The sequence below is a fragment of the Apus apus genome, chromosome 10 (genome assembly GCF_020740795.1).
Source record: "Apus apus isolate bApuApu2 chromosome 10, bApuApu2.pri.cur, whole genome shotgun sequence".
Classification (NCBI taxonomy): Eukaryota; Metazoa; Chordata; class Aves; order Apodiformes; family Apodidae; genus Apus; species Apus apus.
In genome coordinates, this window is record NC_067291.1 from 14,300,629 (window position 1) to 14,327,370 (window position 26,742).

Genomic DNA, 26,742 nt, shown 5'->3' on the forward strand with positions numbered 1-26,742 from the left:
TGTGTCCTGGGGATGTGCTGAATGCTGAAAATCCTACAGCATGGCCTGTGCATGCCGGAGTCTGGATCTAGCATACTGTGAGGTTTTGTTACCCATAAGGATGTTGGCTCTCAAAGTTTGTTATGCATGTATATAGTTTTTTATTAAGAAGCTTTGAAGCAATACTATACAAACTGTCATAATGGGAACACCTGTTTTACCTCTTTTATGTCCATTCCTGTGAGCCAACCTCTTATGAAAATTCAGGACTGTGTGCAACGAGCTGCACAGTAAAGAAAGCAGAGCAGGGCATTCTTACAAAGACCCACACCATACCTAATGAATTAGCTTGGTCTAAGTTCAGCTTCTAAGGACCCAAGCTACCAGTCTCCTAAGCAAAATCATAAAGCAAGGGTTACAGACACAGAGAACTCTTATGTGCTGGTAAAGACTCTAAAACACCTGGATACTGAAAATCCAGCAGGACAGGATGAAGCCATTTTTCCAAAGACCAGGCTGAGCACCTGCTGGAAAATATGACTAGGTAGTCTGGGGAAAGGTGTTCAGAAATGCATCAGGGAAAACCTCATTCTACACCAGGAATTCTCTCCACAAACAGCATAAAGATGAGAGCATGAGAGGATGACATGGTGCTTTTAGTCATGCATTGATATTAGCAATAATACTAATCACTGCTAATGGAGGTCTTATAGGCTGTAACGCTACAACACACTATGCATTCATCCTTCTTCTTGAAGCTCATAAAGTAGTGTCAGAGTTGGGAGCCTCTTTTATCATGCAGTTAGTTCCATTTGGATTCAGGGCAATTCCTCATTTGCAGCAGCAGAGTTTGAGACACAGGAGAAGCTCAGGCAATACGAGGTGTGAGATGCGACAACGTGGGCTTCGTGCTTTAGGGAAGTCAGGCACACGTGGGTTCTCAGTCTGTGTTGGATTCTCAGGAATCAGGATGTTTGAAAGCAATTTTAGGAGAAATCTAGTTTTTTTTCCATTTGGGGATCAAAGGAGAGGCTGTGCTGGCTCTGTTATGGGAGTCATTGGTAGAACATGTCCTACATAATCTACCAATGTCTTCTATATTACTGTCTGGTACAATGGGGTCCTGTTCCATCAACTAGGTTTCATTAGTGGTATCATAATAAAACTAGCAAAGAAGAAGAAGCCACAGGACAGATGCTTGGGCTAAATTCTCTCTTGGATCTTGCCACCATCACTAATTTAATGACAAAATATCAGGTGACCCCTGGCTACCTCAAGAGAACAAGTTTTATCTCCTTAAAATGCTCCAAATCGCTCTCACTCCCAATAGCATTTAAAAGTAGCTCTAGTTCCCCAGGATGAACTGTTGTATCTGCATTCTTGTAGCTGGAAGGATGTCTCACAGAGAAAACACAATTTCACAGCATCTTTTAAACAAATTCTACATTTGGGCTTATCATATCAAGCATGAAGTGACTCAACTGAGATTATGCTGGACTAGTTTGTTCCAATGCAGCAAAGTGGTGTATTTAGCCCAAGTTTCCAGAGGACTTCTTTGTATTGTCACTGGTGCTTTCCTTCCACATTGGGTTTCTCACACTGTTGCTGAGACATGACCAGCTCAGAAGCCTGACCCAACCTGTTGAACACTGCAAAAATTCTGTTCAGACAGAAATCAGATACATGCTCTACAGCTCAAGTGAAATTAATGGCAATGGAGAGCTCTGGCTAAAGGCATCAGTAATTGTCACTCTTCCAGGCAAAGGCTACTTCCCATGATAAGAGTCTTAAAGGAAAGGAGAATCATCTCTGCTTCCTTGATCTTAGAAGAATATTCCTCAGGTCAATCTGTATGAAACCACATACTAGAGGCAGCCGTGAAACGGGGTATTATATTTAGGAATGGGTGATGTTCTCACATAGTATCATCTGGGCTGGTGGTGCCTTGCTCTGCCTTGTATACAAATTACACAAACGTACAATCAACTTCCTATTCAGAACTGGAGCAATACATCTGGGAAGGATGCTGAAGCTGGCAAACAGGAGCAGTAACCCATTTGCCTACTTCTCTGCAAGTCAAAGCCTTCTTCAAGCAGGGCTACCCTTGAACCCACTGTACACCCCAAGTGCTGTTGAGCGTAGAGGAAGAGCTCTATTGTCAGATGCTGGTTGGCTGGAAATGTAGAGCCCCCTGGGAGCCTTGGAGCTGCATGTCTGTTCCGTGGCCACTCCCTCATCTTCTACCTCTCCTTCCACCCATGAGAGGCACTCCTGGATCTCTCGGTCTAGCTCCAAGTCCCCTTCGCCATCAGAGCAACTGTCAGTATTATAATCAATTTCTTCCCCACATGGAGGTTCATCATCTGTCTCCAGGTTGCTGTTGCTGCAGCTTCTGCAGAAAAATCAGAGAGATTGGTCGTCATCAAAGGATGGTGTGTTCTCTAGGAGTAAGAGCAAGTAACAGGGAAATGTGTTTCAAGGGTTCAATCCTGGCTCTGCTAATACAGCATGAGATAGCACTAAGCAAGATCCTGTGTGTCTTTGTTTCTGTTTCACCATCTGTAAAATGAAGAGTGATACTTCCCTACCTCACAGGAGAAATGATTATTGTTACCACTATTATTGCTATTGCTTATACAGAAACTGAGTGCTTTATATACAGACAACCCCATTCTTGCCTTCAGGCACTCACAAAGTTATAGAAGCTGAAATACAGTAGAGGAGGAAGTATTCCGTTTCCAGAAGGTTGTTGGTTTAATCATCATCCCCCTCGCTGTAGTTCTACATTTAATGTAAGGTCTAATTAATCTGGGTGGTTGAAGTGCTTTGGCATCTTTTCCTCCTGTTCCGTGCAAGCTCCAAGCACTGCTAACAAGAGGCAGTACAAACAAAGACTGGAGGCACTCGGGTCTTCAAGAACACTGGCTCCAAGGAGGGCAGAAACACCAGGAGAACTTGTGTTTTGGAAGGAGCCTGAAAAGGGTTTGACAGCACAACTTCCCAAGGAATGGCCAAGTTCAGAGGGAAGTCTGAACGGCTGAGGAGAGACTCTGAATGGATGTCACAGCTAGGTCATATGGATTTCAGAAGGGCATGTTACAATACTTACAGGAATGGTCATGGGCTTACTTTACGTGTCCACTTTGCACACTGTATTTGGTTAGTCTAATGCAATATTTATGGCAGAATTGTAAGCACTAGACTCACAGGCTCGAAGGGATAGGGTCTTTCTCCTACCTAGCTGCCTAGTTCCCATTTGGCCCTTAGCCAAAGAAGGCAGCTAGGTAATTTTTTGAGACCAGAAAGAAGCCTGTGCTTTCAGCGCTGCCTGGGTCAGAATCTGGATGAATCAGGAGGAGAGATACTGAGCTTTACAACTCCAGGTCAATGTTTTCCATCAGACTCAAAGCAGCGGAATGTATTGCTTTGGGGGAGTGGGAAACGAATAATCATCTTCCACCACTGGGCCAGAGTTCCTAACTTGTCCCAAGTTGGGAAGAATGAATGACTTGGCAGATGGAGCATACACAGCTTTAATGTGTGGTCTGCTCATTTACATGTCAGTACCCGGAGTAATCTTCCAGCTCTCAGCTGTTTCACAGCAGTGCCAGTATCTGAGGTTTCAGAACATACCAAGGGTGTGAAGTACTGCTTTTGGATGTATTGATCCCTTCTCTCTTCTGCACTCCAAAAAAGGCATAAGATTTTCCTAGCTTTCAGACTCCAGAACTTAAGTGTATACAGACTACCCTGCAAGCAGAAACAGGCAGTGTCAACACACTTCTCTGGCTGATCTCTAGCTTAGTGTACTTCAAAGGCTGGGTATAAAGGATTCTCTGAAAGCTTAATAAAGCTGTACAGCTTAAAAATAAATACAAGAATAATTATGCACTTTTACAGTTTCTGGCTCCACTTCAGTCTGCTCAGAAATCTGGGTCAGGAAGAACTCATTCTGAAATTGAGTATGTGACTAGAAACAAAACAAACCAACCAGGACAATCCTCCCAGCACAAAAAGTAACAAACACAGTCTTTACTGAGTCTGATCAGTGGGTTTTATTTATTTCTTTTTTCATATGCAGGCATGGCATAAATTACCATGACACCAAGTACCTATGATCATGTTCAAAGCTCACTAAACTCAGGGGAACTGGATTTTTCATTTATAAGCTCTGCTCTTGCAGCTTTGCAATCCAAAAGAACCAAAGAGTATATCTATTTTCAGTATTGCACTTGTATGTTTGGGAGAAGCTGCTAATGCCATTGGGACAGAGAATATCTGCCACCCAGCTCACCGATGTTTTACAGAGGGAACAATTCAGTTTGCAACACAGCAACTGATGGTCAAACACTTGCATGAACAGGATAACAATTTAAAAATATAATAAATCCCTATTATTACTTTAAGCTTTGAAACCAGACAAGAGACAATCTTCTGAATTTTTTCATAATTTAAATGATTTTAGGACTGGATTTCTGGCAAAAAGGGAAAAAAATACTTCTAGCAAAAAAGTGTTTTATTAAGGAAGGGAAATCTGGAAGGAAACAATCAGAACCAAGAAGAAAAACACACAAGCCTGCCATTTCCTTACTTTCACAACTGAAAGGACAGTCTTTATGAAGCAAGTATTTATGCATAAAACCTTTATAATGGACTTCAAAAGCTGTCCCTTCCAAGATGGGCGCTGTCATGTGTCCTACATACATAGTACATGAAACACCAAGACCCTGCCAATTCAATACTCGGGCAGATACATTGCAGGGAGAGGTTCTCCACAAGTGAGGATGTGCCTAGACCATGTTTAGAGGTTGGGAAAGAGGCCTTTATTCATGGTTTGTTCTACCTTTTTCTCCTTTGCTGTGACAGTGCACAAGCAAGCCAAGTAGCACTGGTCTTAGTAGTGGTTTCTCCAATATGGACTGATACCCACTGGATCTGTGCTACCACCATGAATCACGGAAAGAGCTACCAAACAGCAAATAGATGGTACCAGCTTCCTGTAGCTGCCAATGCAGTGACATAAAAGTTGAAAGGCTCTTTGTCACACTACCAAGCTCTACAACCCAGCTATATCTCTCTACTGTGTGGAACCTTCCTTCCCAAGAATTCACTTTCTCCTGTAGAAAGCTTTAAAACATGTAACAAAGCAATACAAATGGACTAATTCAAACCAGTAGGTTAGAGGTTCTTCTGAAAGAGGGGAGATGGCAGCACACAGCAGGCTGGGGAGCCAGCTAGAGTCCCACTAATGAAACTGTGAAAATCATTATATGCTGCCTTCCCACATCACAAAGAGCAGCTCCTTTAGGAGAGAATGCAAGTGGTGAAACATGGAATGTGCAGAAATGCCAACATCAAGAGTAGTGCACACCATTCCAGAAGGCATGCCTTTCTTTTCCAACAGAAAGTTAGAGATTTTTTTGCTAGGGACAGGTTCTTGGGGTTTGTTTGTTTGCTTGTTTATTTAATCTGATTTTTTAAAGCTGCAAAAGAATTCCCCCCACAAAAAAAACCCCACAAACAAACAAAAAAACCCAAACAAATAAAAATACCCCAAGGGATGTGAAAGAGATTTATCAAAGAATGTTGTCTTACAGAACATAAACGATGAGGAAAACCAATGACATTACATTAGAGAGCTCCAAAACAAATATAACCTACAAATACCTGTGAACCTGAACTCAGTACAGACAAGGGGAAGGAAAGGCTGATAATACATCTGCCAACAGCCCCCCAGCTATCACAGGAAAACCTGTACACATGTTGGTTGATCTACTAATTCAAAACCTACAGCCTTGGAGCTCTGATCTATTCCAGCCGATGGGAGTCCCAACAGCAATTTGCAACTTTATGATGTGATAAATAGAATTTCTTTGTTTTGATTTTTAATTTGCATAATTATTGAGATATGACTTGATCTTAATTAGTTCTCCTTTTGTATGTGGGTGTATTTGTTTGCTTGGCTTTGGAAAACAAGAAATATTTGGTACCCCGTAGAATGATTCCGGGTTTTTTGCTGGCTTAACACGATGAGAAGAAGAAGGGAGCTCAGTCCCTCCTCATGTGTCAACATGACTGGAGCTTTCTGGTATGACTGGAAAATACTTCTTTCAGGTGCTTCCTGCAAACTCCTCATTTTAAGTCAGCCTACCTGCTAGGTCACAGCTGGACAGAAACCTTGCAGGTCACCTGTCCTGCTGAATTGCACATAGGACACTCTACAGTTACGATAGATACTATAGCTGCCTGCTGGACATGGGGATGACTCTCTCTCCTCTACATAATTCTCCTTCACTTCTGCGTACACTTCCAGGGCATGGAGAAAAACTAGAGATGTCCGAAGTAATTTCTTAGGACTTTTCACTCAGATTTAGCTTGTGTGACAGGTCACTCACTCTCTGTATAGTGTACTGACTGGTTCAAAATAGAATGTGTCATTTTTTCTGCTGGAAAGAACAGGAACTGACAAATGTCCTTCTTAGGAAATCTGTACCTATTGTTCAGGGTTGCTGCTTGACCTTCACTTGACAGGTGTCACAGTTGCAGTGTGTTAGGGAAGGAAACGGAGCATTCGTTTTGATTCATATTGCTCCTCTCACTCTTGAGAAATTTGCTTCAGTCTTGCAAGAGAAAAGCCAGGAAGTGAGGGGTTAAACGCTTCACAAAAAAGGAGGAAAATGCTAAGTCTGGGAACCATGGCAGGTCATGGACATACCAGTGACTCCCTGTGAAGAATGTATCACCAAACAAACAACATGTCTTCATCTTCTCTCTGCAGTGAGTAGCTGCATAAACACCCAGTCTGTAACCCTGTTTTTTCCTTTCCCTAAAATTTCTCTCCATCATGATATGCCCCAATCCTTTGGAAGCTGCCCAATGCAGGGAAGTGGCTGTGCATAAGGAGTAAAGCATGTCTCTGATACAGTTCATAGATTGAAATAAGGCAGAAAATGGCTTTCTTGAATTTTTGAAGATATCAGATATTTCCATGTGAGAGGGGAAAAAAAAAAAAAAAAAAAAAAAAAAAGTCTGACCCATACAGGCCAAGTTTTCAGCAACTGCAGCATTCTTCTGAAAGGAGGGTGTGCTTTTTCTCACTCAAGCAGGGATTGGAGAACTCAGGAAGCTCCCTGACCAAGTTATCACTTCTGCAGAAGGGAAATAATCCATTTTTTTCCAACAAAGTTGTACCAGCTACATGAACAATTATATATGTGATGGTAAGTAAACTGTCATGCTGTCTCTCCATTGAATTGGGATTGTCTTTCCCTTCTTTTTCATTTTATTTATTTTATTTTAAAATTCCACCTCTGTCATGGAATCTGAAAAGGTGTGAACTGCACAGTTTTGCTTTTGAGGAATCCTTACGTTTTATTAAGAGTATTTTAGAGGAACACTGCTTCTGAAAATTTGCAATGAATCTAAAATTAATCTTAAGCAGATGCATTTGTAGTTATCCCAGAATACAATTCTACCTTTAATAGCTTCATAAAGTAGTATTTTAGGTCATAAATGAAACAACTATGATGCTTTTAGGTAATTACACCTGTAAGAAATACATTACAGCAACAAGATGCCAATAAAGAAGGGCTTTAGTCTGCCCTTTGTGTCTTGATTCACTTGCTACAAGGTGTGGTACACACCTTGTAATTACTTTTCAATTTCATCTTTTCAATTCAGGAGCTCCCCAGGCAGCCCCCTGGCTTCCCTTCCTGCCTGAGAAAAGAGAGACAAGACTCTGCTTAGTCCCTGACCTCGCCAAAGGAGGGAATCAGCTCCGTACTGATGCAAGATGGCTCCAGCTTAAAGAACCATTGCATTCACCTCCTCTGTTGCTACACAGAAAATGATACCAACTTCATAAGCTCCCATGAGATTTTCCTTTCTAAAGGGTCTCTGCTGAGGACTTTTACATCTTACAAAGTCTCCTGAGAAAATGCATGCTAAGCTTAAGGCAATGGCAGGTGCTCTGGCTTTCAGGCCACCATGCCCCATCCTCTCATGAACAATCTGAACATTATAAAGCTCTGCTTTGAATTCTGTTTGATATGCCTTAGAGATGTGTGATCTTGTTTTGAGTGTAGATTGTTTTGGTTTTGTTTTTCTTCCTGCTGCAAATAGCCAAAAGAAAGGTGTAATTCATTGCTAAGACTCATACTAATTAGTTTTACAGAAGTTCCCAGGGTAATTGTAGGCTGTAATATAATTGATTTGGCCAGATTAAAAAATGAATGTCTCTTGCACCAGTTAGATAAGTAAGGAGCAAGAAGGGCTTTATCATTTAGAAAGGAGGGAAGATGCCTTGTAAATAAAGGGAGAGCATGAAGAGCAAGAGCTGGCTGACTCCTGGCCAATACTGTCCCCTAACGTTCATTCAGGCTTGCAACAATTTAGCCCTGGGCAGCATTTTACTTGCATCTAGCATAAGCTCTCGTAGTCTTCTCAGGGATGACTGTTTCCATTCTCCTTAGTGGTGAGAAGATGGCTGGTGACTGCTGTAAGGGCACAGGAGATGTTGAGTGCACACCTCTCATTACACAAGGCTGGGAAGCTGATAAGCCTTGTATGAATATGAAGAACCTTGTCGTTGGTAGAACTTTGATCTTTCTGTCAAAGACAAGTTTGTACAGAGGACAAAAAGGCACTTTTCTTCCATTTGAAGGGTACTAGCTTGACATTACATGACTTTCCTGTATTCTAGATATATCAGTTAAAATCCAGGCATGTTTCTAATGCTAACCAGTACAATTCATGTGGGCTGGTCTTTAGACTTGCAGGATGGAAAAGCTGGTGAGAAGACAGAGGCTGTGGATTCAGTCTTATGAACAATCATGAATTTCTTCCTAATGGGGAACCAATCTATATATCAGGGCAGCACTAACATGGCATCTTTAGCACTCTCATAGCTGTAGGCTTGTAAGCATTAATAAAACCCACTGACTTGAACAGATACAAGTCAGCCACGAAATGGAGCTATGACAGTTGGTGCAGACCCCAGATAAACACAGGAAATAAAAGATGGATGACATAAAATAGATGGGATAATATCCACCCACCAGGCAGCACTCTCAGTGGCTTGGATTTCACATGGAGTTTAAGAATCAAAAGAAATATTTCCAGACCAGCTAACAATTTGGTTTTCTACTGCTTAAGCTTCCCAAGAAATACGAGCAGTCAAGTCCCTCTGTATGGGAAGGTATTTACTGAGACTACTGGAACTCATCAGGACACTGAATAATGTAAGAGTTGCTGAAAACATTACTTTGAAAATGTTTGGGAGCATTTCTCAGAGTGTCTCTACCTCACGCAATTTCTTCTGAAAATGATAATCATGTTATTGATGATACTGAGCAGTCCAGCCAAAATAACATAGGGAGATTATTGAAATCCTTGTAATTGTTTTTGGGTTCTTCCAGTAATTGAGACACTGGCACTGTGGAGGGGAAAGAAATGCTGAAAGTTTTTGGCCTGGATGCTGAAAAATTGTACTGCTGAGGATAAATAATGTAAAGGCATGCAGGTTCTCCTGGGTTCCTGTTTCCCTTGGTGCTATTTCATACAGTTCCACTGACTTCATCCAAGTTTTGTAATTGGTTCTGTAAATTTAATTTCAAAAGTCCAAGTTCCATTTGTATATATCCCTTAGTTCTCTCTAAGTGACTTGAAGGATTTGGGGTTTTGAAAGCAAAATGTTTTAAGATGGCCAAGACATGTTTAGACTGTGTTTTAGTTACACGTCTGGTTTATGTACAGGGTATTTTGGGGGGGCAAATAAATATGCATGCAAATATTTGCTTGCACTCCAGATGACAGATAGACATCTAAATACCTGAACTAATAACTACTGTAAATGATTGAATTCAAATCACTATACCCTTCAGAGGAGAAAGCAAGTTCTTTGTTGCTAGCTTTTCTTTCTGAACATTTATTTTTAGCTGATAATCACTCAGATGTTTCAGAGGATAAATGTGTTTATGTGTGTTTCCATATATGAATACGTCTATAAGCACAAAAAGCAGACAACCATCCCTTGTCTATCTTTCCTTACAAACAGATAAACAACAGGCACATGTATGTATATATGCATACAACCAGACACCAACACATCCATAAACATTACCTGGTTTGCTCTGTATTCAGAGCACAATTTTCATTACAAGACAAAGGAGGTCTCAGGAGATCCTCTTACAGCTAGCTGACAGATAGCATCACTGAACCTTGATGCTATTGCATTTAGGTGGAAGCAACCTCAGGGAAAAAGCTGGCTACTGACCAGGGCAAACCAGTTCTCTTATGCAAGTCTTCAGGAGACTGTTGACAAAGCAGCAGGTCACCTGAAAGGGGACTAGACCATCTGGGTAGGACCTCAGATGTATTAGGACAGTCAACAGGCAAGCAGAAATGGTTGTCTAAAGCAAAGAGTTATCTATTTGAGAGATTAAACTAGAAGCTAAGAGGAAGACTGTGTGGCAAATGTTAGATCTTGGATTCTCAGTAGGGAAATACAGACATATTCCTATTCCACACGAGCTTGATTCATTCCTGTACCTTTAAAGTATGGAATGACTGCTTTAGAAACCATTCTGCATAGTTCTTTTTTTTTTTTTCTCAGTGTCTTCAAATGGGTAGGCAATGACCACGACTAAAAGTATTGAGATCTGGTAAAAAGAATGATTTTGGTTCCGGAATGTCCAGAGAGGGGAGACAGTATGGAACATGTGGGGGTTCAACAGCTGGTTTACCACTAAATTCTGCTTTTAAGGAAAGCCTTCAGGCAAATCTTAGCTTCATAGTCACAGAAAACAGTTTCTGGAGCACACCGAAAACAATTTAAGGCCAACATGATGACAAAGCACTGAAGTCTAAGAGGTTCCAGCTGATGGACATCAGGCAATATGGTCACCTCTCAAAGTAACTTAATTTCTAGAAGGTCCTGTGTTTTCATAGATTTCTTGGAATGAATACACACAAATCTGCAAAATCATAATCTCCCCAGAAGTTATGCATCTCATGCCAGGGATGTTCATCATAACTAATCTCAGAAACTTCCTGTAGTGTAACAATTTCTGAGGCTAATACACAACTTTTGTTCTCTCATGCTTTCCTGTGGAGCATGTATGTGCAGTTGATATCATAATTAGGAGAGGGAGACTCTGTGTGTGTGTACCCATAAGAAAACAACACAGAGAAGGCAAGGTCAAAGAAATCTGTCTGGCCCTTAAAGAAAATGGAAGTGGGCCTTGTAGCAGAAACATCTGATGAAGTGTGTGTGATCAGAGATAACTCATAATAGATCCAGGTTAAAACTCCATCCTCTGCCCTCATCCTAAATCTTTTCTCAGACATAATGAGATTCAGATAAAACAAATCTGAACACTGGTGTTCAATAAATTTCAAAACATTCTGATCAATTATGTTTTTAACACCATATGGAACCAAATCCAGAACCTTGCTTAACCTCACTCATTACTCAGCTGATTTACATATGCTTTGGACTCCATTAAGGACAACAAAAATTGTCAGCTGCAGCATGTAAGTGGCAACTCTTGCTAAATCCTTGATCTTGCCAAAGCCCTGCCAGATGTTTCATGAAGAACAGCAAATATTTCACTGTGCTCTCCCTGCCTCCTAAAATTTGCCTGTCAGGAATTGCAAGGATGAATTTTAGTGATTTAGCACACTAGAAAAACAGTAGGCATGGAGGGCTGACACAAACATGAAGCACCACCTTCATCCTACATCAGAACTCAAACAGGTTTTAAAGGGATTCTTCATGCCAGAAGGACCTACCCGCCAGGAACATATGACTCCCAGTAAACAGAAGAAAGAGTAAAAACAGCCACCATGTGCTGTGATCTAAAGGAGACTGCATCGTCTTGCAAAAAGATGTAGTACAGAATATAGAAGAGTTGCCATTGCTCTTTGTTGTACAATATGTCTCCTAATACTTTCTGTGTTCCTGTTGCAGGTTTTTAATACTGTTTCACCTGCATAGCAAAGAGATGCTGCTTTCAAATGAAACCAGATGTAGTTTGTAGCATCTATCAAATCCCAGCAGGGAACAATTTTTGAAATCTCTGTTAACAGGAGTATTTCCTGAATACTTTATAAAAATCACTTTTCAAATGCCTGCCAAAATGTTCTATGTGTTTTTACCTGAAAGTTGCAATTACATTTTCTTAGTTTTTCTGTATGTGAATGTACGTGTGTATTTCTATAGGCATAGATAAATTCCCACTAAAAATCTTAGAAGAATATTAACACGTCACAAAAGCAAGCATATTCTGAGTGAAAACTAAAGCAACATAAACTGACAAAATATTATTTAATCCAAATAAAACATGTATTTGGATAGATGGGGCAAATTAGAGCACAGCTTGCAGAGCAGCAAAACAATCACTTTGTAAAAAACCACCCTAAGCATTTAACATCACTCTCTGATTCAGAACCAAAAATGATAAAAGGTCAGTTCTTGTGTGCAGAGTAAGTGACTGAAAAGATATATCAGACTGTGCATCAAGGGAAAACTGAATCATGAGGTTAAAACACTTGTGTTTTAAAGATACAGTTTCTGTACTTAGTGTGCTTGCAGTCACTTCAGGCAAACTGCTTTTCTCTCTTTGTCCCAATTCCCCATAAAATGGACACAGAAAGCTCCATCACTCTACCTGAATGGCAAGGTTATAGCCTGGTGGCAGAGCCAGGGTGAGCCTGAAGCCCTCCACCATCTGTCTATTGCTGAATGAGGGTGCCAAGCTATTTAATTGCCTCTTCTATGTAAATGCCTTTCTCTCTGCTGAAAGCAGTAAGAAAATAGGTGCTTAATAACCTTGGTGGGTCTGGTCCAAAACCTCCTCTCAGCAAACCAGCACTCCAGTAAAGAAAACAGCAAGTTTCCAGATCCATTAGGGAAAGAAGTGAGTGTTCATGATTCTGCCAGACAGGAATGTAGAGTTTAGCTGGAGGAATGATGAAGATGTAGGACTCCTGCTGACATCAGGAGGAGAGAGAGGTGCTCAGTAATACCAAGGATTACCTGGCAGGTCATATTTCAAAGAGAAACGTTGTAATTCTTGCAGTACTGAAAACAATTGAAGATATAAAAGTGAAGGGAGATTATTCAGACGGGAAAAAAAACTGTCATGAGCTGCCAGATTTTCTGTGCCCAGTCTGGTCACTGATTATAAGCTGCCCAACTAGCCTGTCTAATAGAGAAAGCCAGTCATGTACCTTGAGGAAAAAAAGGTTGAGAACTTGTGTATGCTAGTTCCACTGGACCTGAAAGCCTCATTAGTCAGGAAACCTTGTATTTCCTGGCATTTACTTCATATTTGTTTTCCTAGCTCCTCATTTTGTCTCTTTGCTCCAGGAAGCTGCTTATTGCACCAAAATAAAGTGACATCTGCTCTTCTCATGGTGGGTTCTGTCTTCCAGGAACAGAAACACCAGGAAAAGACCAGATCGTGAGTTGTTCTGGCTCTTGAATTGTTCCTGAAAGCATTGAAAAAGCCCACAAAAATTACATTTGCCAGTACAAACAGTACAAATCGAAGTGCCAGAATATACATACATACTTTACAGAGGGAATGCATTTGGGAAGGTTTTATTCATGAATGTATACAGGGTTCCTGAGCACTGTAAACTGTGATAGAATCTCTTTTCTTCTTCCCTCTTCTCTATCAAATCACAACAATATCATTACAGATCTTTTTTGCTGGACCACCTTTACAGGAGTACATCCCTTATAACATTTCTAGAGTCAGTAACACACAAGCCCTTAAAAAAACACTGTATGTTGCTGAAGAACTCAGGCTCTGAGAATGGTGGGGATAATAGCGTGATAGAGCAGGTGCAGTCAAGTCAGACTGCCACTGATTTTAGTCTGAGTTTGCCAGGCTTACGCTGGACTTCCTCCTTTTCTGCACAGCCAACCTGCAGATAAACTGTGTCAGATTTAATGGTGCATGATACAGGCAATTCACTATCAAGGAGAAAAAAGCATCACTGAGGCAAGATGGGTTATCAGCTTAGCTCAAAAAGCAGCCTATCAAGAAACACAGCCAAGGCAATTTCAGAAATCTATAATTTTGATGTTACCTTAAGCCTAAAACTTTGTTTGAAAACTTCATACTTCTCACTAGCAGACTAGCAAAGCCAGGGAGTATCAGAGCAGATATCAGTCTGGATGATAAAGTAATACACTTAGTGCATGTGAAGTGCTGTACACGTGAAAGGTACAGGAAGGATGGCAACATTATACAGTTCTACCCTGCAAGGAATCAGAGCTGTTATTATACAGCAGTTTTCTCAGGGCTATTACACACCATTGCTTACCAACCAATCAGCTTACCTTTCTGGGCTTCTGTACAATATTAATCACTTTTAAATAACAATGCATTTACTTTACATACAAGCTTTGCAGCCTGAAACACGCCACGCTGCTGAGAGCAAGGGAAGCTGCCTGAAGATTTATCAGAGAAAGATCTGCTGAGGTGTATGGAGCTGCCCTGGCCTGTCCCAGCTGAGCACCTGAACAACATCACTCACCACGAATTTTGCAGACATTTCTGCAGGGAACAACACTGCTTTAAATATTGTCACTTTTAGAACAGGAAGCAAAGAATTCCAAAGTCAGTGAACAGCCAGTGGAACAATTTTAAGGAATGCAAGATATAAGACATATGCCCTGTGTCAAAACTTGGCAAAGGTACAAGGTCTAGATCCCTGATTCTCAATAGATTATTTGTTAGTTTGCTAGTGAGTAAGGATTTCCGTGCAACAACAATAATTTGATAATCATAATTACAACAGCATTGAGAGCCTATAGTGCTTTTTGCATCAGCCTTACACACTTGCTCCATGGATGGGCACTATGGCAAGGATGGTGCAAATTCCAGGCACTGCTGGAGGATTTGTGCATGCTTGTGTAGTTCTGGAAAGCCTGGGACTTGGGAAATGGCAGAGCAAGGCTAGGGAGGCTGTAGGTCCAAGGTACAGCTTAGGCAACCTTTCTCAGCTATATTCCTAGCAGCAGGCATCCGTGAAAGACAGCACATATCCTGCAAGGTTGCCCTGCTGTGATGTACGTTTACTTTCTGTAACTCTCTCATATGAGTTTATGAGAAAAAAAAGCCCAGAATTAAATACACTCACACAATTGGGGTCATACAAACCTAGGCTGCTGAGGGTGAATTCATTAAGCAAAACGGGTACACTATATGTTCAAAGATCTGTGATGACAGAGGAGCAAAGCCAGTCACCACAAACCAATAGTTCTGGCTTCAGGGAGATGAGTTTTTCCACCTTTTTCTGGTGTTCTAGATATTTCCAATACAAGAGGAGTCTGTGGAGAGACAGTCAGGGAAGAAGAAAATGTCGTGAGCTGTCTATTCCGCTGTTGTTTCAAGGTCTGCCCCCTCAGAAGCTTGGCATACCCTTCTCTTGTGCTGCTCCCTATAGTCAGGAAACGCCTAACATTTCACTTCTTACAGAAAGTTTCCTTTGAGATGGATTATCCTAACACTCCTTAAACTCAGACCTATCAATTTCCTCTGTTGGAGACTTTGAATTTAGGTATCTTTGCTGTACTGGAAAATATCCACAGATAACAAGACATTATTATTACAAGATATATCCTTGGAGATAGAAACTGGCTGCTGGTAAAGATTGAAATGAAGGGCAGAAAGGAAAACCAAAAATACTATTCTTACTTAACCTGACAGGGTTTTAATCACTTTCCCAGCGTGTCGTACCCAAGAGCCCTTGGATAACTTCCTGAACAAGACTCAATTGACACCTACCATACAAAGCAGTTGATTCCCTGACAATATCATTAAGCATCATTACTGGAAATGGGTAGTAGAGTTCAATGCTAATTTCAAATTTAATTTGGTGTTTGAAAGAATTAAAAAGATACATAATCTCCTTTTCTCCCCACAAACTAGTATTTGGGCCCTGAAGGCAGCATCCTTAGCAAGCTAAAAGGCAGTCTGGGGGGTTCTTTCTGTGAGACTTTATGAGCGTGCATTAGATTGAACAATTTATAAAACATATGCCTAGTATAATGCCTGTGATAGCAAGAATTGAAACCAAACAGCTTGTGGCGAGGACAGTTTTAAAGCATTAATTGAAGTGGGGAGGAGGTGCTGTAAAAGACATGGGGTTAATGTGCTTGTCTTTCCGTTGCCATGGATCTGCAAACCAGAGATGTTTGGGTCACAGAGAAAACGAACCAAGTCCATAAGGTAGCTGAAGAGAGCTGGGAATGGAGCTCCCAAATGCGGCCTGTAGGTTTAGCACAGCAGCACTGGACAAACAAACACAGAAGGTCAGGCTTGGGACAGTACAACTTAGCGGTGGGAATGATTTTGAAATGTGTCATGCATGAGTAAGCCTGGATACAAGATCGGAAGCTCATACTCAGGTGGTGGCCTATTTTGAATTCTGAAATCCAAACACTATATTTTCCCATTCACTTATCCAGTGCTTCAGCACTTAATTGTCTACCTGCTGGCCTGGCCTTTTCTGCCATGCTCTTGCCAGATCACCAATGATGTGTCCATTAGGGTGAAACGAGCTTTGAATCAGGTGATAAATTGCTGGTTTTGCTGCAGCTGCTAACATCTCTTTAATGTTTAAACAGTATGATCGTACACATACATATCTAGTAGCTGCTTGGTTATGTTTATTTTGGATGAGGTGCTATGCAGTTTCTCAGATGTGTGTTTCAAATATTCATAGATGGCAGGCTACTGAAATATCTTTCTGTAGTATTTATTTATAGGACTTATTTATCAACAGGGTCAATCTTTATGTGTCTAGCTGCAGTATTACTTGTTGCCTCATCCATTTTTTCCCAGACAGTGTCTGTCTATCTAACAATATCCTTCTTCCTGCAACATCTATTCACAGGATGTCTGTCCAAGGCATCTTCTCATGTGTATCCATGGTATCCATCTCTTTAATTTTAACCATATATCCACTACATCTATTGCTCACCATCTCTCTGAAGCACTTGCTGTATCTCTCCATGCCATCTCTTTATCTAGTCAATGGTATCTGTCTCTCTCTAGTGACTCTCTATCCCTTTCTCTCAGTTACACACAGCACCGGAATGTAATTATGGATTTTGGACCAAAAACACCGTTTCCTTTTTTTGCCAAATTTGGCTCACAAATCACTGATTAATTTATTTATTTTGATGGAAAGGCTAGATGTAAGAAATAAGCTCTGGAAGAGTGTAGGTACTTTTGGGTCAAAGACTCTTTCCCTTAGGCTTATGTGCTTCCCTGCTGTGTGTGAACTGTTCCCTGCTGCGAGGGCAGGGAGCTGAACTAAGCTGCTGTTGTCTTAGAAACTCATCTTTAAACAAAGATGTTGCAGTGACAATTGCCTTCCTGATCTCCTCCCCCTTTTGCTTTCCTGTTCTCTTTTTCTTCTCCCTTCTCTCCTCTCTTCCTTTCCCAATCTGTTGCATCCTTTCCTATAAGTTTGCCCCTTCTTCCTTCTTTTGCCCACTTGGCATTCTCAGGATAAGTGAAAGCCCCCTTCTATTACAAATTTACTGCCAAAAGCAGGGGGGGGGGGGGGAATCCATTTGGGTCTGTGTGATCTATTGTGATCTGAAATGCAAGGTCCAGCACAACAGGTTAAATGGATTTCACAGCCTGTTTACCCACTTCACAGGGGTATGAAGGACTCAGTGACTCTCAGTTCTTAAAAAGTCTGCGATGGGAAGAGATCTGCTCTCCACCAAGAGAACGGCCTCAATGAGATGGACAAGGGAATGCTCTCAGGGCCAGATGAGGAAGGACAGTAAAAACTAAAACATCTTACTGCTTTTTTTCTTCCTACTTCTCTCTCACCCAAAGGAATCATAACAACAACAGTACGAAAGATGGTCAGGTGACCTTGAAGTGATCAGAGTCTGGTAAAATGTCAGGAAGATCTCAAAGAAAGGAGGGAAGGGAAAGAAAAAGAAATAAAGCAAAGCAACCTATAACAGAAAAAGAGAAGGAAAAACTTCCATGTGTCTGGTTTTGGTTCCCCAAGAAAATACCCCAGGAGTTCATGATTTTCCTTTAGGCAGGGCCAGTATGATTCAATAGCAGAATAAAATATACATTAATTAATGAATAGCTTTACAGTTTTGCAGGTATATTTCCCTTGTTTAGAGCTGCTGGGAGAAAAAAAACAAACAAAACAAAACCAAACAACTGAGACAGATACCAAGTAAGGCAACAAGATTTAACTGATACTGACATGGAAGGAGTGAAGTCAGCAAACTAGGCAGCTGTTTATGGACTTCAGAGGGGCATGAGATCTCGCGCAGAGAGTAAAGAACCTCTGGAGACCTTCTGCAGAACTGTCCAAGAGCAGGAATAGGAGATCCCCAAGCAGAAGCAAAGATATTTGGACCCCAGTGGTAGCTGTCAGCTGAGACAGTGATAGGAATTTGAATTGCCTGCCTAGGGCTGGCATGTGGCGGACTGGACACCACTGCTCTGCACCAAAATACCTGATATGCCTTGGGAGTTTACACTATCTGTCTTTGAAGCAGGTTGTAAGATTTCTCTAAGAAATGTTGGGGATAATATCAGGGTGCAAATATGTGATGTAATGTGTATTTCACAGAAGCAAGTGGAAATATTCAAATCTGTCTCAATTCAAAGCAATGTACAAGCTACACAAAGAGAGATTCAAGTAGCAGATCAAATAAGAATATTTGAATCATTGTTTTTTTAGAGACTCTTACCCCGGTCTGAACACCACTTTTCCATGTATTTTGGCAAACTGCTATGCATATTTCCCATCCCACCACAGTCTGCCACACCTATGTAGACTACTAATTTGTGCCTCAGTTTCCTCAGAGAGAAGGATGGGAATAACTGTGCTCTCAGTAGTGGCTTTCAGACACATGATGACTAATCCTTAGGGAAGAAGGTGAGAGGAGGCAGTCCTCAGATAGGAAGGCAGAAAAATAACCTATCCTTCCCCTTTCCTCTTCTGGTTCAGACTACTTAATAGAGTTTTAAATGTGTAAAATCCATGAGACAGCCAAGTGCTATAATAAGAGTGGGGAAAGTTTTCATGCAGGAGCAAGCCATGACCATACCAATAGGTCCACAGTAGATGTCTGATGTTAACATCCTAAACAAGTAGGTTACTGCCATGCCCAGACTCATGGCAAGGAGCACAGGAAAAAACAGAAGTGGAAGAGGGAAAATGGTGAATGATGAGAACAGGGGTCAGCTGCTCAAAGGTTTTGCCCAAATGTCTCTCCTTCTGTTCATCTAGATCATGGGGCGAAGACAAAGTACATACTGATTGTAACAGGATGTGGAGAAACTCCAAAGGTAGATCAGAAAGAACAATCCATCTCGTTTGACTGGGCCATATAATTTACTCATTGTGAGCAGATGGGTTATGAGGTCTGCCATCGGTGATGAATTATATTCATGATAAGTCATTCCCAGCTAATGAGGATCCATTATCATTAGCTGCTAAGGAAGAATAACGGCTTGCCAGGACAGACTGGGGGTTTCACAATTTCCAGGGAGAAAATTCTGGGCCGGTAGCCACCTGGCAATTGAATTTTCAGGAAACTGAAAACTTTCCAAGGTAGATACCTTCTGCTTACTTCAAGCCTTAGCTTTTAATTTCCTTGGGCAAGTTCATGAGAGGGAATGTAAGAGGAGATAGAGGAGGAGGAAGCAAAGGAAAATCGTAGTAACAGCATTTGATAAGATTGTGATTAAATCAAGGTCTCATCTAATTACACTGCATTTAAAGAAACTTTGCCTAGTAAGTAATTGTAATTAAACTGCAATTAAACATGTATTTATATCACCATTTCCTCCCCTGCACAGCTGTCTGTTTCCACCTCCTGTTGTTGCTGTCTACCTGCCAAAACCTCTGAATTTAGCACTGGGAATTTAGCACTTCACATTTCCTTGGACTTCCCAGCAGAGATGTCAAGGGTGCAAGGTCTGAGACTCCCTCATGCGCCCCCAGTGCAATCAGCTACAAGGAGCTGCTGTTTTGAAGCTGTGTGGGGAGAGAGAGATGCAGCTGATGCTGTGATAACTAGATCTGAGAAAAAGGGTGTGAGGGGCAGGAGAATGAAGGAAACTGGGTGGCTCTTTTCCTCTTTCAGGAACTTGGAAAGGTATATTTGTCCCTTTATAAAATGTCATATTTGGGCTAGAAATAAAGCTATCCTTCCTGCCTTTGATATGATTATATTTTCTAAAGCCCAGATCTCTCTTTACTGCATCATGGTTGTGCTGGCACATTGTTGTACATGACACGGAGCAAAAGAGCTCACTTACCTAAACAGTACCTGCAGCTGAGAGTCCAGAGCTGGGAATACAATTCTTGAGCTTTGTTTTCAGCTTCTTATAAATATTCACTAACTTCAACTGTGTCTCAGTTCCCTTTATTTGCAGCACTGAGCTACCTATACATAACAACTCTACAGATGGTCTTTAAAGTTTACTGCAGTTCTGAACAATTGGGTTAAGGTAGTCTGTTATGAAAGAAAAGGAGGTTCCAGTTATTTCAAATGTTCCTGCAACTGTGTTCCTGTTAGGAATCTGAAGGTGCTAAGTAAGGGAGGGGAATGCAGGAAGAAACAAAAGAATAAATAAACAGCTAAAGGGAGGGTGATAAAAATGAGATGAACATACATCACAGTGCAAAGGATGCCTGAGGCTGACAAAAGCAAACCAGCTTCCCTGCCCTACCTCCCTCCTCACCAGAGATGATGGAAAACATCTCCATTTGTACCTCTGCTATCACATAGCTCTAATTAAGGGACTGGAGAAATACCACCATCACCCTCATCTGTTTTTGTTCAGTTGCTGAAAGGACACCATGCATCTCCCTGACAGCAAGTCATTACAGCTTCATACGAGCACCCCTCCCTCCTCTACAAGTATTGAGCCTCTGTTAAATACCTCAGACCAGACCCTTGCTACATTTCTGTTAACCAAGGGAGGTGAGCCGTGAAGGCTTTATCATGGGAAGTCACTGCCAGGAAGACCAGGGCATCTGATGGAGGAGAGACAATGCTAGCAACATGCCCAAAAGATACACAGCAAAGGAGAGAATCTTTATGTACCCATGTGGGGTGCCTGGGAGTGAATATGGGCACAATGTAATATAATTTTAAAAAATAATAATAAAAAATCCATATTATCTAAAACTAATTAAACAAATCTGTTTGGTTACTGGCAATTTCACCATGACTGCTGTGTTACAAGCTATATTCACTCCCTTCCTCCCCCTCTATCCTCCTTTAGACATTTTTTTCCCTACCTGAATAACTGATCTCAGAAAGATTCTTAATCAGGTATGAGTGAAAAAAAACAGAACAGATTGATTTTCTGACATGACAGGAATCAACCTGATCTGGCATGTCAAAGAATATAGATCCCAGCTCTAACTCTCAGTTTCCTTCCAAACCCTCCTTTAACCTACGCACCTCAGTTCTACTTCCAGAACCAGGAGACAAAAGCAATATTACTGGAGTGACATTTATCAGAGGAAGGACCAGACGTTTCTTTCCCTGCAGACACTAACTCCAGAATAACTGTTTATTTACCAGTTAGTTCAGCAATATTGTTCACTCATAAACAATCTGATCTAAATGATACCCTTTCCACAGCTTGAATTCTCAATTTCTAAATCAAAAGGCTGAAAACTCCCAAAGGCTATCATCACCCATGCTTCCCCCACATAGCTCTGTGGCTCACATCCTTTTTAATAAGCAATCAGTGAAAGAAATGCTTTCTTTTTAAGGGACATGAACTGTTGCCCTCTCTCCCTTTGGTGAACTGCTGCCCACAGAGACATACCACCGAGTCCATGATTACTTTCAGTTTGATTTAGCTCAACCTAGAGGTGCAGTCAAAGAAGGCAAATAACTGTCACAGGTCAAAGCCTAAAGCCTTCCCTTCTCTTTAATAGCTCTGTGAGTGCCTTGAGCTTTTTGTTTTCATTTGCAGTGAACTCAAGTCTGCCAGTAATTTCACTCTGCTATTAGGCAGATGGAATATTGTGAACAAGTATCAACACTGTGAGCATTCTCTGCCTCTCTACTTAGATATAGATACATCTACTTGCAATCATGGATGGCCTTCAACTCCCTTACAAGATACTCAAGATACATCTTTTAGAAATGAGGCTTAGACAACAGTTTTTTGAGCACTTGGGACCCAATGTCCAGCAGCATGGATGGAACTGCTTGTGCTAATGTAAGAGAAGCCCTTCCTGTCCCTGTTTGTCACACGTTGGTCAGCCATCAGATCCAGGCTGTGTCCTGTTTGATAAACCTGATCTTCCTCTATGACAAGATGACTTGCCTGGTGGATGAGGGAAAGGCAGTGGATGTTGTCTACCTGGACTTCCGTAAAGCCTTCTCAAAAGTAACTCGTGTTAGAACAAGAGGGAATGGCCTCAAGCTGCACCAGGGAAGGTTTAGACTAGACATTAGGAAGAACTTTCTCACTGAAAGGGTTGTCAGACACTGGAACATGCTTCCCAGGAACACCGTTGAGTCACCATCCCTGGATGTATTTAAAAGTCATCCAGATATGCTGTCTGGGGATATGGTTTACAGGTAAGCATGGTAGAGTATGGCTAAAGGTTAGACTTGATGTTCTTAAAGGTTTTCTCCAACCTAAATGATTCTATGATTCTCTGATTCTGTTGCAAGTACTGTGTGTACAACTGCAGTCTCATTCATGTCCAGAATTGAATATTCACAATGAATTATCATCTCGCATTGATTGGCTTACTGGAATCAAAATGAGACATGGACTGATATAAAATGCCAACAGGTTCAGCATCTCTTCCCTTCCGCATTCATTTGCACTAGAGTGATAGACAGCAGCTAACAATGTTTCAGTGCAGGGACTATTGTCTTCTCAATGGCCCACTAGACTGGTATTTTTTACACTTAAGAGCATGACCAAGAGAACTACTGATAGGAATAAATGTTTTGTTGTTGACTTAGCCACGGGAGGAATAAGGAGCTAGCTACCAGCAAAATCCAGATATTCTCTCTGAAATCGCAGAGTAGAGGAGAGCTGTGAGGAGGAACAGGGAGAGCAGAACAGAAAGCCTGTGAGAGCAGAGGCAGAGGGCTACGAGACATTATCCTTCATTCAGAATGCAGATGGGTTTGCCAAGCAGGAAGCAAAATGGAGAAAAGGTGTCTGATGCATCACATCATCTCTGCTGTCACTCATACACTTTAATTACCCTTAAATCAAGTGCAATAGCTTCCTCAGCCAGAAGTACGTGCTGTCTGTCTCCTTACACACATAATAAGGCCTGCAGGGATTTCAGAGACTTCAGTCTTGCGTGTCTTGTTGCTCTGATCCTCAGGTTTCTTTTAGCATAATATCAGCTGAAAAGCATTGAAAGACACAACCTTATTTTTATAAATCCCTATCCTGCTTGCCAAACCTGGCTGAGTCAATGAATGCCCAAGACTGTGATTTGGATTCTCTTGCACAGTAAATTTGTGTGCGACTGTTTCCATATGTCATCATGTACTTGTTATGCTGCTTGGTACTCCAGTCATATCTAGCCAAGGAAGCAGTCACAGCAGAAAAATTGCAATATTTCTAATTTACATGAAATTTCTAGGTCTGGGAAAAATATTTTGGAAGGAGACAAAAGAAATTTAAAAAAATCCCCAAACACCTGTCCATTCCCCAGACTCCAGATTCCAATCAAAATTTCTTCCTCCCAATGGAACTATGGTTATGAATATTTAGCTGAGCTCTCCTTTTTTTTTTTTTTTTTTTTTTCCCTATTATTATCTTCAGTTCTTGGCCTTCAATTTGCTAAATACTGTGGCTTGCCATCCCAGAAGACATGTACAAAATGACGTACTAAGACATTGTAAGAAAGAGTGTAATTAACCACAGGCAGTTTAGCCACTTAGAATTAGGCATCTAGTCTAAACTAAATTTTGCAGTGACCCTTCAGATCAATGGAAAGACAGAATAGATACCTTGTAGCCACAAGTAAAGTTAACAGATTGATCATCTTTTAGCAGTGCCTTCATCTCTTTATTAACTAGCAGCTCTGTTCAGACACCCACACTTTACATTAAAAAGGCCTGCATTTTGCAAAGCATCATGCTGCTGGGAAGGGACACCCCAATGAGATTTTTGAGCAGAGATCAATGAAGGGTATTAAAATGGTCAATGCAGAAAGAGATGAGCCTAAACTATTAAATCCATGTATTCCTGCAAAGTTCAGCACCAGGTCTATCTGAATATCCTGAATATTCTGGAGACCTCAACATAAGAAGAACATGGATTTCATGGAGAAACTCCAGTGAAGGGCCATGAAGATGATGTGAGGGCTGGAGCACCTCTCCTGTGAGGACAGGCTGAGAGAGCTGGGGCTGTTCCCAGCTCCCTGGAAAAGGCTCCAGGGAGACCTCATAGCAGCCTAAAGAGGGCTACAGGAAAGCTGGGGAGGGACTTTTTTACAAGGGCTTGTAGTGAGAGGACAAGGGGTAATGGATAAAACTGCAAGAAGGAAGATTTAGGTTAGATATTAGGAGGAAATTCTTTAGTGTGAGGGTGGTGAGACACTGGCACATGTTGCCCAGGGAAGTTGTGGAGGCCCCATCCATGAAAGTGCTCAAGACCAAATTGGATGGGGCCTTGAGCAACCTGATCAAGTGGAAGGTGTCCCTGCTCATGCAGGGGGGTCAGATCTAGATGATTTTTAAGGTCCCTTTCAACTAAAACCATTCTATGATATGATGACTCTATGATATATGTACCCACAACAGAGAGTAGAAGAGATTTCTATGAAGCATAGGAGACAAATCAATCGCGCATTTATGATGTGGAAAACAGTCTGATGTGTCTTGCAAGAACTCACTGAATGTAAAGGCTAAATTGATCACCTGGCAGTGGCAAGTTAAGCACTGGTCCTGAAATGTTGTCACCTAGGTATCAGCACTGTTCATGCCTGCTGTGTCTATCAGAGCCTGTGGTACATGACTTGAATACTTCCCTTCTCATTTGTCTCGCTTCTTAGAAACGCTGAGCATGGGACGTAAAATCAGCAAGAGAGAGGAGTGCTCAGCAAATTTTAAAACAATGCCCCACGTAGGTAAATATCTGAGGAAGGAATGACCTGTCAACATCAGCCCTTTGTCTCCTTTGAATATTTTGCTTCTCCTTATTTTTACATACGCACATGCCGTAAAGCCTGTTTATCTGTTCTTCACTTGCTCGATGAATCTCCAAAGCTGCCTGTGCCCTCCCTATGATTCATTCCTGAATAATTTCAGGAAATGCAAACAGCATGTTTCCAGTTCTGTACACTTGTCTGATATTGCTGGGCACTTCATCATTTGGAGGCAATTTTTTCCTGCTTGTCTCAATCTTCCCTTCTCCCCCTGCATGTAAAACTGTCACCCCTACATTCTGACCCCTCAGAGATTGCAAATCATTCTAAGTGGAGGAAAGGCTGAGCCCCAGCTTTGCGCTTGATGCATTTTGTTTAAGTTGCTCGTGCTGTTCCAACATCTGTCATCTCCTCCACAGCAGTGCAATCAAACTGTCAGGGCTGAGTGAAGTTTTGCTGATCCAATCTGCTCCTTCTGTGATTCCTGTCAAAAGCATCAGGAGGTGGTAGATACAGTTGTGTGCTCTTTAAACAACAGATCTGTATTTTTGCACATTAGAGGAACTGTTATTATTTGTTTCTCTCAAGCTCACAAAGCACTCTCTTTGCTTGCAATGCGTGTTCAAATGTGGTTGCAATCACAAGTTATGCTGCACTCCCCAGACTCTTCTGCATTCCTGTGGCTCCCCAGTTTTACATCCCCTCTTCCCATGTGAGGTCAGACCACATAAATATCTCTCAGTCTTGCTGGTGTCCATAATTCCACAACATATCTAGGGAGCACCCGGGAGGAAGATATTTTTTGGATCCTACATTATTATTAATGAGGTAATTAAGCCAAGGGCTTGTGGAGGAAGGGGAAAGGAGTAATATTTTAATAAGCTCCCTTCTGGATACTGCACTGTGAGTTGCCAGACGAATGTTATTCCCAGTTAACACTGGGATCCCAAAAGGATCTGATACTAATTGATATTATTGATACTAATATCACTAATCACTTTGACTAAAAGGAAGGAATGTTCTTTCATCACATAAAAAGCAAGTATCTTTGATGTTCTTTAATAACTGAGAGAATTAAGAAATAAATTATTCCATTTGTGCTCTGTTAATATGTATCATGTATTTTTAATCAGCTTTCCAGTGTGATGCACCTTTTCACTTCTGACTGAAGCCTTCAAGTCTTGCTGTGAAACGGAAACTTATGGCTTTATCATTTAATAAAAGGAACCTGAATCTGAGGTGAATAGAATGCTTGTGTCCCATTTCTGTATTGGCCTCATAGCCTATGGCTTTCCCATCAGGGCAGAAAGTCTTCTAATTACAGCAAAGCACCAATGGAAAATGGAACTTAGAATGCCACTGTGCCCTCTTCTCTGATACTTATATTGGCTGGTGACTCCTGCTGGGATGAAAAAGCAGGTTCAGAAACATTTTGATTCATTAAAGAAAAAATGTTTTAAAAAATGAAAAATCCTAAGATAGCAGACTCTGGTTCCTTAATACATCTGTTTCTTTAAAAATCTCCATCTCCAAACATAGCTGGTATGAAAAGTTGTTCAAATTTCCATGATCTGACTTTATGCCCTTCCAAAGCATCCC

The 26,742-nt window shown here is 41.2% G+C and overlaps 1 protein-coding gene across 1 annotated transcript in view; it reads right to left on the minus strand.

Moving 5' to 3' along the window:
- Positions 1-1,667: 1,667 nt before the first annotated feature.
- The window catches only part of AGBL1 (AGBL carboxypeptidase 1), a 271,464-nt gene continuing 246,389 nt past the window's right edge, over positions 1,668-26,742 (minus strand). The window contains exon 23 of the mRNA XM_051628933.1: positions 1,668-2,371. Coding sequence (XP_051484893.1) covers positions 2,068-2,371 — 304 coding nt within the window. The 3' untranslated portion in view covers positions 1,668-2,067. The remainder of the gene's footprint in view (positions 2,372-26,742) is intronic.